This window comes from Balaenoptera acutorostrata, chromosome 3 (assembly GCF_949987535.1).
Source record: "Balaenoptera acutorostrata chromosome 3, mBalAcu1.1, whole genome shotgun sequence".
In the NCBI taxonomy this organism is placed as follows: domain Eukaryota; kingdom Metazoa; phylum Chordata; class Mammalia; order Artiodactyla; family Balaenopteridae; genus Balaenoptera; species Balaenoptera acutorostrata.
This window is the reverse complement of record NC_080066.1, coordinates 163,353,415-163,366,914: the sequence shown is the minus strand read 5'-3', so window position 1 is coordinate 163,366,914 and position 13,500 is coordinate 163,353,415. Positions and strand designations below refer to the sequence as shown.

The following is a 13,500-nucleotide window of genomic DNA, read 5'->3' as shown; positions in this document are numbered from 1 at the left end:
TTGTAATTACCCTTTGGGCAGATGAGGAAATTGAAGCATAAACATGTCCAGGGCCCAAGATTAGTATGGGTTGCAGCAAGGATGAATCTAGCTCTAGATAGCTTTGAACTCAGACTGAAAGGGATTCACCACCTTTCAGCAGTTGAGCTCCTCACCCAATAGGCTGTACAGAAACTGCTGGTCTCTAGCAGATGTGATTGGCCTCCATTACAAAGCAACTGGTTTTCCCTTACTTCAGATATACTAGAGGAGCATCCTGTATTCCAACTAACCAGGGACGCTATGTAAAATATTTAACAATAGAAAGAGCTGTGGGCCAATCTATCAAAACAGATACTGGCCCAAACAGAATAGAAATTGGCTATAGACCATGGGATTGGTAGTACTGACTTACACCCACCAAATAATTGCCCTGAAACCAATTAAACTCTGCAGTCAAGGACTGGAATATAAAGTATTTTTTTTCCCTTAGCATCCGGATATCTGATCTTCTGTATTTATTGATCAAGGAAATGCGGGGTTAAAAGGAAAATAATGCTAATATAGACCCCAGTGAGTGAGCTGCTCTGAGACTATTTTAACTACCATGAAGAGAAAGTGTACAGAAGGAAAAAAAAAAAAACACAACCCAGCTGAAGAGGATGCATGTTTCTTAATTACAGCTAGATTATGAAATCAAGAATGGTATTGATTGCAAAAAGGAACTCTGTGACAGCTGGTAAACTATCACATCTGCATTGCAGAGCCATTAAAGAACTCTTTAATTTGGTTGCTACCTTCCCCACTACCAATCAAGTGTGGATGTAGATGCCACGGTTTGTGGGATAGTAGAATGAAAAAAAACTATGTCATTTAACATTACAGATTTTTGAAACAGAAAGTTATTACCTTGATCTTTTTAATGGTTCAATTTCCCAGTGTCTTCTGAACACTCATTCTGATACTCACCCATTTGATACATTTCCTGATTTAATTTTCAGCAATAACCATGCCTACATGTCCTCTGCAGATCAGAGAGGAAATAGCTCCACTACAAAGAAGTCTATTCTCTTTCCGTTCAACTGTGCTGTTCAACGGATCCCACTCACCATGAGACAAAGTACCTGGTATTGTTTTGTGTTACCCTGTGGGATCTCACTTTCCCCAACTGTTCCAGAAAAAAAGAATAGGGAAAATGAAAAGCTCCCTGTCAAACTTGTGTTGAAAATGGTTGTACAATGTGATGTGGAATTTTGGATGCTAATTACCTTTAAATAAATAATTCCTGCATATAATTCTGATCTTAATCCTCAAGAAGCTTGGTTTCATCATATAAAGTTGGCGATACGTCACCCCGTGCTTGTGAATTGGGTTTGCCTGAATAATACATGGTGCTTGATGTCATTTATTCACCCCAGATAATGTGTTAAATTCTATACCTGCTTTCAGTTCTGACAGCCACCATATATGTTAGTCTTCACTGTCTCCGTTTAAGGTAAAAGAAACTGATGACCCTAAAGTGTAAGTTATTAACAAGGTCAATTGGCAGGTCAATGGCAAAGGCAGGTTTCCGAAATAAGTCAGCCTCATTCAAGTTTCAATAACCACTACTCTCTACTGCATCCTTCTTTACGGGAACATCATTTCTAGGAGAGACTATTTATTCTCATGGTAACAACCAAGATAATACAATGTGAACGTTCAAATGATATATGCCATATTTTTGATATAGGGTATGACACAGTGAATAATGACTGTCCCTTTTGATACTGCTGATGGAAACAACCAAAAAAAATCTACCTCTGCTTTTTACATGTGAAGAATTCATTTTGACTAGCAAACGGTCAAAATGTTTTCCTCAGTTTGACTTTGTGTCTCCCCATACTTTGTGTACTTTTCATGATGGTGACATTTTGTTGCAAGACGATTTTTTTAAGATAGTTCTTTATATGCCTTTTGCAAGCTGGCTCAGTTTTGAGGTTGTGTGTAAATAGAAAAAAGGATATTCTTCAAATCATTTTAAAAGTTCTCTTAGCCTTCCCTGTGGGTGTAAACATATCCTGAGTCCATCTCAAGCTTCCAAATCAGATAAATGTGTGGCTATCATATAATCATAAAAACAAAATTTCTGTAAAAAATAGTAATGGGTAACCAAGACATGTTAAAGAAAATATATGATTTGCTTTGAGCAAAGCTTATTGTGCATAATTCACAATTCTATAGCTCTTTCTGAGGCTTTGAAAACAAAATTATCCAGCCGCAAGAGATTGACAGGGTAGCTGTTATTTGAGGTGACGCTGTGTGTGGAGAGCTGATCCCACAGGGAGACTGATGTCACCATGGGGCCCCCTGTGCTCCAATCACACTTTCTCCAAAAGCACATACAGGGCAGCTGCCAGGGGCTGGACACCATACTCAACACTGGATGAGATACAATTGACAGAATATGTGTTCTGTCTCTCCTGGAGTATAGTCAGGAAACAGACCCATGAAAATTTACAATGCATAGGTGCCACAAATAAAAGTATTTCAAAGTTAGATTAACTGCACAGAGAGGTCAGATCATTAACAGGTATGATTCAAGAAGCTTTCCAAGTGTTGGGGGTGGGTGTGCATTTGAATTGCATCTTGAATAGTCAACCAGACAAGGAGCTTGAGATCTCTTATAGATAGATTGAAAGATTTTCATTCGTTTTTTAATTTAAAATATATATCTAACCTAGAGCACATAATGAATGAGGAGGAAATACTGGTAAGGAATACCAGGCAGCAATGTGTAATAGGACGCGTATGTCACACAAGGAGTTTGACTTCTCTCTTAAAGTAATGATAATGGGATATTTTGAAACTGAGACAGTGTCACACCAAGCATTCTTTATAGATTATCCTTTGTCCTGCAATGTGTACGCAAGGCTAAAGTGGGAACAGACTGAAGGAAGGGTCTTAACCATGTCAGGGTTAGGAAGCTGAGAGAAGAAAACACATTTGAGAGCGTGTGTAAGTGCCAGAACTAGTATTGTTAGCTGATTATTTAAATATAGGTGCATGAGCGCTCCAAGAAGTCAAAGAGTGTGGGGAATAGCCTAGGCTGTGAGTTGAATACCAGCGGCTTCCAGGAAAGATTTTTGATGATGCAAAGTTAAGTCTCCTGGAAAACTGTCTTACTCAGTGCCAAAACTTACCAGGCCTTAGCTAATATTTGCTGAATGAAAACAAAACTAAATTACCTAAACCAGGGAGTTTAACAGACCCTCTGATCCATCACATTTTTATATTTGATTAGAAAAAGATGGACCCATTACGGAGGTTTATTATATCAAATGATAAGAATCCCCCTAAGGGTATATTGAAATGTTCATCTAGTTTAGACTTCATACCAAGAACCTGGGCAGACGGGGTCATCAGCTGGTGTGTGTCCTACAGTGACGTCCAGTTTGGAGTTTTTAACATTAAAAATTCTTTATCCTTAACTTTCTGTATAACGAATGAGATAAAGCTTGTATAATATCCTCTAAAGCACACATTCTATATTTGTGCTATGAAATACAGGTATAACCAGAAGCCAGTTTGTTAACAACCTAATAGATTCTGATGTATGAGCATCTTCAGTAGGATTTACAAAATATTTAGAGCAACCTCCCAAGTATGAAACAAATTCATTACTAAAAATAACCTGACTCAAGTTTTTTGAATACCTCTCTCAGCTCACCCCATGGATATACACAGAGCTTGCTTGATTCCGTCTGAAGCTTTCAAATCAAATCCATGTGCAGGTATCAAATGATCACAAAATCAGAATTACTATTAAAATATAGGAATGGATGACCAAGGGAGTTCAAAGACATAGATATTTTGAGGTTTGTAAAAATACTCCCTTGATGGGTCACAAACAATCATGGATGAATCCACTGGGTGAAGTTGTGGTATCTCCATCACTGAAAATCTTAAACACTAAGAATTTGTCCTGAAGGCTAGTCAGTCTTAAGGCTAGTCAATTGATTAAGAGGCAAGAAAACAGTTAAGAAGAGTCCACGGAGCCAGGTACCATTATTATGATTATTATTTTGGATTGATTTCCATTCTGGTGCTCAATGGGAATTTAAGAGGTTGCCTTTGTAATTACCAAATACAATTCCGAAATTTTCAATTACTCGGTGTAAATTTGAAAATTTAATTCAATTGAATTCTGATCTTATCAAAGCACTCTCTTTGTTTCATCTATTAAACACCAAGATCATCTAACCTCTTTCTCTCTAGATATCTAATATATAAATTTGATGCATTATCAAATTTACCAACAGGTATATATGTCTCTTTTGTTATCTTAGATATTCCATTGAGTTTAATGAGAGAACGTAAAGTTATTACATGGGCTCTGAGACACTGGAATGTGTTAGAAAACAAGTTTATTACACGATCTGTGGGCTTCCTAGCAGCAGAGTCATATTTTTCTCTGAATCCCCAGTAGAACCTAATAAAGTACTCTGTAAAAAGTAGATGAAAAGTAAACATATTGGATGAACAAACATTTTTAGGAACATGGTGGAGTCGGAAATACACTTGGTTTGGTTAAGACTGTATTTTATTCTTCTATGAAACCTCTGAACTCAGACCAGTGTCCGGGACATAGTAAAAGTTGTTTCATAAACTCTTTTGAATGAAAGGTATTCCTTGACTAAGGGTCTGGTCTCCACAGAGTAAAGTCTGTAACTCTTGGCAAAAGTAACCAAGAACACATAGACGTTATTTTGCATAAAATCTCCCAGATGTAATATGAATCACCTGTTACAACCGTCTTTCATAGTTAATTCTCCAACAGAGATTCTGCAAGTCATTAATAGTAGTAACTGAGTGTCATCATGTTATTTCCTGATTCAGTCTCTGTCAAATACACTATTAGTAAAATGGCCAAGAGGCGTTAGAGAAAGGGCTTCTGGACAATCAGGAGATTAATCCCAAATTGAACTTGAGCATATGAATACATACATTTTCATGAGTGCTTATTGAAAGTATGGGTGGATGAGCTATAAACAATTCTGAAGTAGAAAGTACCATGAGGATTCTTAAGGAAAAGTGACATTTAAAATGGACAGTGTATATTATGAAATAGGGAAAAAGACTATTCTGATGAGATAACTACATTGGCATTTATCTATATTCTAAACAACACAGATTTCACAAACACAAAATAATATGCTCCATGTATGTGTGTATATTCAAAAGATATTCATAGGAACACACAATTTAGTCAGGAAATAGAAAAGAATGTGAAGATTTCATATAAACCCCTCACACAAAAAGAGTCAAGTGGCCTTAAAACACAGAAGTTGTCTTCAAGGTAAGAGAAAATGAAAAACCCTACTACCTCCTTCATTCCATCCATGGTCCTGTATCAGGAAGTGTCCCTCATTTCTCTTTGACATGAACCAAGCAAGGAAGGGTAGTATCCCAATGAACTTACTCAGATAAACACAATGTGGTTTCTTTTTAAAATAAGCCTTTACTGAGTATATCAACAAGGTACTGTATAGTGTAGAGTGAAGTTTGTAGTTAACAAAGTGTGCGACACAGTGGGTCTCAGGGGATGTGTGATGCAGAATCTTCCAGCCCCTTGCAGTCCCTTGTCAGCGAGAACACACTACACAGAAACCAGAAGCAAATCAACATACGGCTCAAACAATAACAAATCATCAGGATTAACTTTCAGCGAATATATACTGTTCCCATGAGGGACACACAGTGGCGACGCCTTCATCTTGCCTCAGAAAGGTTAAAAATCTTACATCCCATGGATGTCTTTACGAATACGCCTGTGTGTGGTGTGTGTGTGTACACAAGTGTGTGTTTTATACTAGTTAAAAAATGGCTGTTGTGATGGCCTTGCTTTGTGCTCTTCTGGTGGGTGTGCTGCTAGAAAAAGAAAAAAACTTAAACTGTAGCAAAAAGAATGTGATTTTTTTGTTGTAACAGTATCCTCAGAATAACAGTGTAACAGTACATGTTATAACAACATGTACAAAACTTTCTCCCCACAATCAGGGACAAGCATCCCCCATTGTCAGCAATTGTCTTTCGACCCCACTGAAGAAATTAGAGAGGGGTGTAAACTACTGCTTCCTACATTAGTATTTTGACTTAAAAAAAAAAAAAAAAGCAGCCGGCAAGGTTGGACAAAACTAATAATGAAGGGAGTTTTTTGGTTTGTTTTATGTATTTATCTCTTTCTCTTTGGGGCTCCATTTTCTGCTCTGCTTTCCCATGAAGTTGGAAAGGTAAGTCATGAGCAAAACTATTCTTCTCATATTCTAAAGTGAAACAATGTCTCCTTGTTATAGGGTTAGAGAAAGATGCTAGAAGCTAAGAAGTAATGGAAATTGATCACTTCACTGTTGAAAGTTGTAATGGATTCTGCAAGTGAGGTAAGCTGACCAAGCTATCTGCTCCCTGTGGACGGCAACTGTATCGTCTTGTGTCTGGAATGGATGCTGTGTTCACAACATGGAGAGCTTGTTCTCCTCAGTGAGGAAGGAAGTTCTAACCCCTGTGGAATGACTAGGACAATTATGATCTAGTAGGAAATGGAGTCATGACATTAGCTATTTCATTCATCCTTTTTACCAGTCACATTATACTTTTTTTTTTTTAATCTCCAGGAAAACATGTAATATATTTTCAACAAACATCCAGATAACTAGAAATTGCATGATTTCTCACAGGGTAGAATGTTTTCCACTTCTCACATCAGAAAAATAGGCAGGAGGACACCCTTTGTGTCTCTGCTTTTGATTGTCCCATGTGATAGGTTGTTAATGCATTTGACAGTTTGAGGGAAGCTAAGAGCCTCTTGCTATTCAAATATATCTCCCCAAACAAGTAGGTATTCATGACAACCCTGGGTACGAATAATGGTCAGTAATACCTATGTGCTCATGGCTATGCCTTTTCCTTTTGGAATTTCTTCTGCACAGTGACAGTTACCTAGCTCTGAAAGTGGACACATAGTATCTGAAATCATTCGATTTGGTAGACAGCATCGAGCTCTTTACAAGCCGGTACGTATGGCTTGGTACCGGCTCATGGTCTTGTCCTGCACCTTGAACTGTGACTCTTGACTAATCTCAAAATGCATAATAATGTATGAGTGCAAGAGAGGTCCAAAATACAGAGTTGATGGATCAGTAAAACATTCTCATAAGAAAAACACCATTCAAAGCATCATCCACCACTGATGGTTGTTACAAATTCCATGATGTGCTTTCTATCCTGGTGTAGGTGAGAGCCTCAGGTACACTATTATAAGTGGGAGACTGATCTCAATTTTAACAGTCTCTGTCATGTTGTGCACAAGCTCAGAATTAAGCCTATAACTAGATTCTATCTCTTCAGAAATGTCTTCTAGCAAAGGAACCATTTCAGATCATCCTAATCATTTCACATGACCAGGTCTCCGTCGTAGGACTTAAGCCCCAAATAATTCTGTGAATCCCATAAGACATTATAGAAGCCTCTCTAACCTTGGTCTTCTTGGCTCAAAGCAAAAACATTTGCTTCAGCAGCGAAATATCCAGCTGGAGGTTATACACACAATACAAATAAATGAGAATAATTATTTTGTGGATAAAAGGAAAAAAAAAAAACCTCAAAAATCAAAGTACCATCATTTGAACACATAGTTTTATCTACACAGCCAAGGAGAAAGGGACAGTGGAAGGGAATTATCCAGTTAAATACACAAAACCCCATGTCATGGTCCTGCATTTCAGATGGCTAACTGCTACACTGATCACTTTCACAGATTGTCTTATCCCTTCAGTGTGTGGATCAAGCTTTAAAAAAGCAACAGCCAAAATGAGCTAGCTAATAAACTAAAATGGAAACCGAAGTCACTTTAAAATTAATTCAAATTAATTAGTAGTTAATTTCAGCTCAACTGACTGCACAGTTTCGATTCTTGTGTCTATAATATTATAACTTCAGTTATATTTTCTGCTTATTCTGAGGGACAAGGGAAATTAAAACATATGAGTTGGGGATATATTATTAAAGAAAATAAAGCTCTTACTATAAAGAAAAACTTGCATAGCATTTTATACCTAAACTCTTACAAAATAGACACATCACAGCTCTATTTTGTTAAAAGTAAGAGGGATAGAGAAAGAGAAAGAAAATGATTGTGACGTTAACTTCATAGGTTCCTAAAATAATGGCCGGTGATCAAGGAAACATGCAACACAGACTGAAATGCCTAAATTTGATTTTAAAAAGCATTTTCCAAGAGTGTATTTTTTAGATAATATATGTATGTGATCGATAGCCCTTCTACAACTAAGGGATGGAAAGGAGTACATTATACATGCTTTCTGAAGATGGACTTTGCTTCAAAAAATATCTAGAATTAAGTCTGGACATCCTTCTCTTCTCTATGCCCTCTGTTCTATGCCCTGCTTTGCCAAGATTAGGGGAACAAGTCTCCCCTCTCAGACTTGATCATTTTTTTCATCTGTTATGCTGTTAATATAAGATTGAGTATCCCTCCACAATTCCCAAAGAAGAAGAACATCCACGACTGAAAAGGAATAAATGAAATTTAAAAAATGGAAGAAGGTCAAAGTCAGTTCAAGGCAGAAACTTGGTATTGCTTTTTAAACAAATACGTTATTTCGCCAGCTTTGATGTGTCCTTACAGAATTATTAGCAAGGAGAATTACTATACATTTTAAAGTGTATATGGATATTTTGTGCAACCAAGACTGGCATCCATGATTTTCTTTTGAATTTTGAGCAGAGGGGGAACGACAAATGTTGCCTCTACAGCTAATTACGAAAATATACGTGAGGTGGTTGGAAGACACGAATTTCCGAGGGGATAAAGGTATTAATTCAAGCTATTTCAACATGATACTAACAAAGTTAGTTGATATAGTATAACAGAACCACTGATCACTTGCTTTTGTCTAAATGGTATCAATAATTTTTACATAACAAGTTTAATATATTCCAAACATTGATCCCTTGTTGGTCTAAATATCATGTTGACATAGCTGCAGTGAATCTACCCAAATAGTTCTCATTATCAAAAATAATTCCATTCAATATAATTCTTCCCATTATTTTATTAGCCTCTTCTAAAAAAAGTATTCTAGAATATATCTCTGTTGAATGTGATTCAACCTGACATATGATTTGAACAGTAACACTTTTAAAGGGCATTTTCTCGCTGGGACATCCTACCTGCCCCCGAAGATGACTGAAATCAGACTCAGGTCTCTCACTGTTTCACATAGGGCCAGGGAAGCCTGAAGAGTGATTTTCAAGTTCCCAATCAGAAAGCCAATCCCTGGGTTTGACTGTCTTTTCAAATCTTATCTCATTTTCTTGATTCTGCCAGGGTGGGTTAACTTATCTCACAGGAACTGACTTCCTCAAGAGATGTTTTCTGCATTTCCTCCTTTGGGTCAAATCAGGGTGACTACCTCCTTTCTTATACTCTAGAAGTTTTCACTTTTCTTCCAGACCAGGAAGTATACAAATAGCGTGACGATATCTGGGGTCATTTCTGGTTTTATGCCTATTATTTATCCTACCCTGATGAGTCCATTTTAACCTGCCCTTTCATCTGACCACCAATTCTAGGAAAGGAATTTGTTCTGAAGCTTCAACAGCAAAGTGGTGAATTGCATCAGGAGGAAGAATCACTCGTTCTTTTACCTTGGCATTGGGTTCTCATTGTACAACCCTGTACAGTACTTCAGCAACTATTTTTTTTTTTGTTTTTTTTTTAAGATTTAAAAAGCAAAGAGCTACAAAACTGTTTGTAATTAACTTGGAATAGAAAAGATAGCACTTTTTTTAAATCCCATTATATAGTACACCGTATAAATTACAGAGTATTCAAATGCACAAATGCATCTGTGTAACATTTATCAAATGTAATTCGCGTGTCTTTATGTGCACACACGAGTGTGTTCTCGAGAGTCTTACTGTCTGCGTTTGTAATGCTGGACCTCTGGCTGTCACGTATGGCAGTGCTCCAAGTCTGGCACACTGCTGTTGCAGTATCGCATGTTGTTGGGGATATGGCAGTCTGTGTAATTAATGCCCCCATTTGGGGTGTAAATGGGCTGCAGTCTGAAATCTCCTTTAAGGAGCTGATCGTTATTTAAGGAGACGATCTGAAAGCTGGTTTCTGTCATCTCCAGGATGGAATTGTCCTTTTTGGTGCCTGCCTCGCAATAGTCATCTTTCCGCCGGCCTCGGTTGTATTTCCACTTCTGGGAGGTGTAGCGCCCCTTTTTGTGCATATGCCAGCAAAAGACACTGAGCAGGACCACGAGCACAAATATCACCGCGCCCCCGATGAGTCCCGCCAGCAGGAAAGGGGAGCCCATGCTGTGGGAAGTCGTCTGCTCGTGGCTGGAAGCCGTGTTGCTGCCATTGTTCACATAGGAGGCATGCGTGGTGGCCTCAGAACAAACGGTGTCTTCTACAGCTCGGTAGTTAAATGCATCCAGTGGCACTAAGCAAATCCGATAAGTGGATCTGGGCTCTAAATTGACCAGACTCAGATGCTGCTTCTCACCACTGACAATGCGTTCCTGAACAATGCCCCCCACCAAACTGTGGCCCATTTTCACCCATGTGAGTTTGTATGCCATCACAGTAAAGAGAGAGAGCCAGCTGACTTGAATGGAAGTGTCATTCACAAAATGGATAGAGAGCTGAATCCGTTCAGAAAGAGGCGGGGTCACTCTTTCTCTGCCATCCCAGTCGGGAATCGTGGGGAGTTTCGATGCCATAGGAGTTAGAGGCATATAGCTTCTGCTAGGGGTCGGGACAGAGAGTGTGGGAGGCTGAGTCGTGGGCAAAGCTGAACTTGGGGCTGGGGTGAAGAGAGGCAGGCCGGGGGTGGTGGTGGGACAGGACAACAGATTCATATTCAACTCCCGGACTGCCATCCCCCGGACTTGTTCAGGACCCTGGCACATGAAACCTCGCACGTTGAGAGATGAGGGTATGTGTTTGAGCCATTCCGTGACCCATTTAATACTGCAGTCACAGAACCAAGGATTATTCCGAGCAGTGAGCTGCTTCAGGTTGGAGAGGTTATCGAAGACCCCTTGAGTCAACACGCGCAGCTGGTTGTTGGATATATCCAGCCGTTCCAGCTTCCGGAGATTCGAGAAGGCTGTCAAAGGGATGTGGTTGATCTGGTTGTCCTGCAGATAGAGCCTGATCAGGTGCGTACCTGGGAGATCAGAGGGGGGATGGGAGAGCGAATTCCGGACAATGGAAAATTCCTTGAGCTTGGTGAGGTGGCTGAAGGTGCCCTCGGCGATGCCCTTGTTGGTCAGGAGGTTTCCATCCACGATCAGACGCTCCAAGCTCGTGAGGTTCTGAAAGGCCATGTCTGATATGACGGCAATTCGATTCTCATCCACTCTCAGCTCTTGCAGGTCCACGGGAAGCCCCACAGGCACGCTGCTCAGGTGATTCTTGGATAGAAACAACAATTTGAGGCTAATGGCCTCCCGGAAGGCCCCATCTTCCACCCCCACCGTGGATATTGAGTTGTCATCCAGGTGGAGCTCTTCAAGCTTCAAGAGCTGGGCCAGGGCGGCCCGTGAAATGGTCTGAATATTGTTTTCCTGCAGATGGAGAACTCGGACGTTCTTGGGAAGGTTCATGGGGAATTCATCCAGTTGGTTCCCATAAAGGTACACGGTGTGCACAGACTGTACGTTGTGCAGCTCTGCAGGAAACCCAGCATTATTAATTTGGTTGTTGTGGAGGTAGAGTACAGTGACACCCTCCGGGATCCCAAGAGGCACTGAGGTCAAGCTTCGCTCGTTACAGTAGACAAAGTTCCTGTCGCAGCGACACACGCTAGGGCACGCCAGGAGTTTTGACACTTGTGAGTAGAGCCCCAGGGAAATGAGAAGCCAAGATTTCAGGAAAAAAGCCCCCTGGCTGGGCCCCTGTGTAGTCTGTAGGCCCATTTCTGAAGTACAGAAATAAAATACAATGTGGTAGTGAAAAGAAAAAGGAAAAAAACAAAAACAAACAGATAGCAAAACCAAAATGATTGAACGCAGTTCTGTTAAAGTCCAGAACTCCAGCTAGAGGAAAAGTCCCGAAGGCTAAGGTCAAAGAATCTTCCTGTGGTCTCTGGTCTTATCAGCCTATGTTGCCCTCTTTGCTATTGTCCTCCATGTGCAAAAAAATTTCAATAAGGAGAACTTTCCACCCAGGCAACAAGTGAAGTCAAGTATCAGCGGTCAAAAGGGGCCCAGCTGGGTAGGCAGAATCCCTTCTTCTGTGGTCGGTCAGGTCAGTGTGGATCAGCCTATGAACTTGGTTAAGTTCAGTCTGCAATCTGTTGTAGGAAAGTAGAGAGAAAAGAGTCAGTTAAGGGTAGTGAGTGGATTAAGTGCTGATCTGACTGTGGCTTTTCAAGAATGCTGTGATTCAATGTTCATTGCAGCACTATTTACAATAGCCAGGACACGGAGGCAACCTAAGTGTCCATTGTCAGATGAATGGATAAAGAAAATGTGGCACATATATACAATGGAATATTACTCAGCCATAAAAAGAAATGAAATTGAGTTATTTGTAGTGAGGTGGATAGACCTAGAGTCTGTCATACAGAGTGAAGTAGGTCAGAAAGAGAAAAACAAATACCGTATGCTAACACATATATATGGAATCTAAAAAAAAAAAAAAAAAATGGTTCTGAAGAACCTAGGGGCAGGACAGGAATAAAGACGCAGACGTATAGAATGGACTTGAGGACACAGGGAGGGGGAAGGGTAAGCTAGGACGAAGTGAGAGAGTGGCATGGACATATATACACTACCAAATGTAAAATACATAGCTAGTGGGAAGCAGCTGCATAGCACAGGGAGATCAGCTCGGTGCTTTGCAACCACCTAGAGGGGTGGGATAAGGAGGGTGGGCGGGAGACTCAAGAGAGAGGGGATATGGGGATGTATGTATACATATAGCTGATTCACTTTCTTATATAGCAGAAACTAATACAACATTGTAAAGCAATTATACTCCAACAAAGATGTTAAAAAAAAAAAAAAAAATGATCACTGTGATTGGGACTAAATGCCCAGAGGCAGGGAGTTGGCATTAAGTGCCATGCTAAATAATAATAATTCAGTTGAAAAGGTATTCAGGAAATGAAAACGATTCAATTATCTTTATCAACAAAACGGAAACCATATTGTTACCTCTCACTATCAATGATCATATTGTGAATTTCACATCACAGTCAGTATCTTCTCTCAGAGATCTATTTGCATATCCAAACAGACAGGCACAAGAGGCCCAGGGCTGAATCCACTGAATCAATGATGACCATCTACAAATGCAACTGGCCACAGTCATATTTCAAGATGAAATGAGTGACTGAGCAACGAATACAATTTAAGGGAAAAAAAAAATGTGAAACCCTTTCCAGTTATAAACAAATGCAAAATGGGGACTGATAAAGTTATTTAGAAAGATGCATCC

At 39.6% G+C, this 13,500-nt stretch overlaps 1 protein-coding gene across 7 annotated transcripts in view; it reads right to left on the bottom strand.

The window, feature by feature from the left end:
• Positions 1–9,797: 9,797 nt before the first annotated feature.
• FLRT2 (fibronectin leucine rich transmembrane protein 2) overlaps positions 9,798–13,500 on the bottom strand; it is a 91,765-nt gene continuing 88,062 nt past the window's right edge. For all 7 annotated transcript variants that reach the window (XM_057543344.1, XM_007188712.2, XM_057543341.1 and 4 more), the window contains one exon: positions 9,798–12,352. In XM_057543344.1, the coding sequence (XP_057399327.1) occupies positions 9,993–11,975 (1,983 nt within the window). In that variant the 5' untranslated portion in view covers positions 11,976–12,352 and the 3' untranslated portion in view covers positions 9,798–9,992. The remainder of the gene's footprint in view (positions 12,353–13,500) is intronic.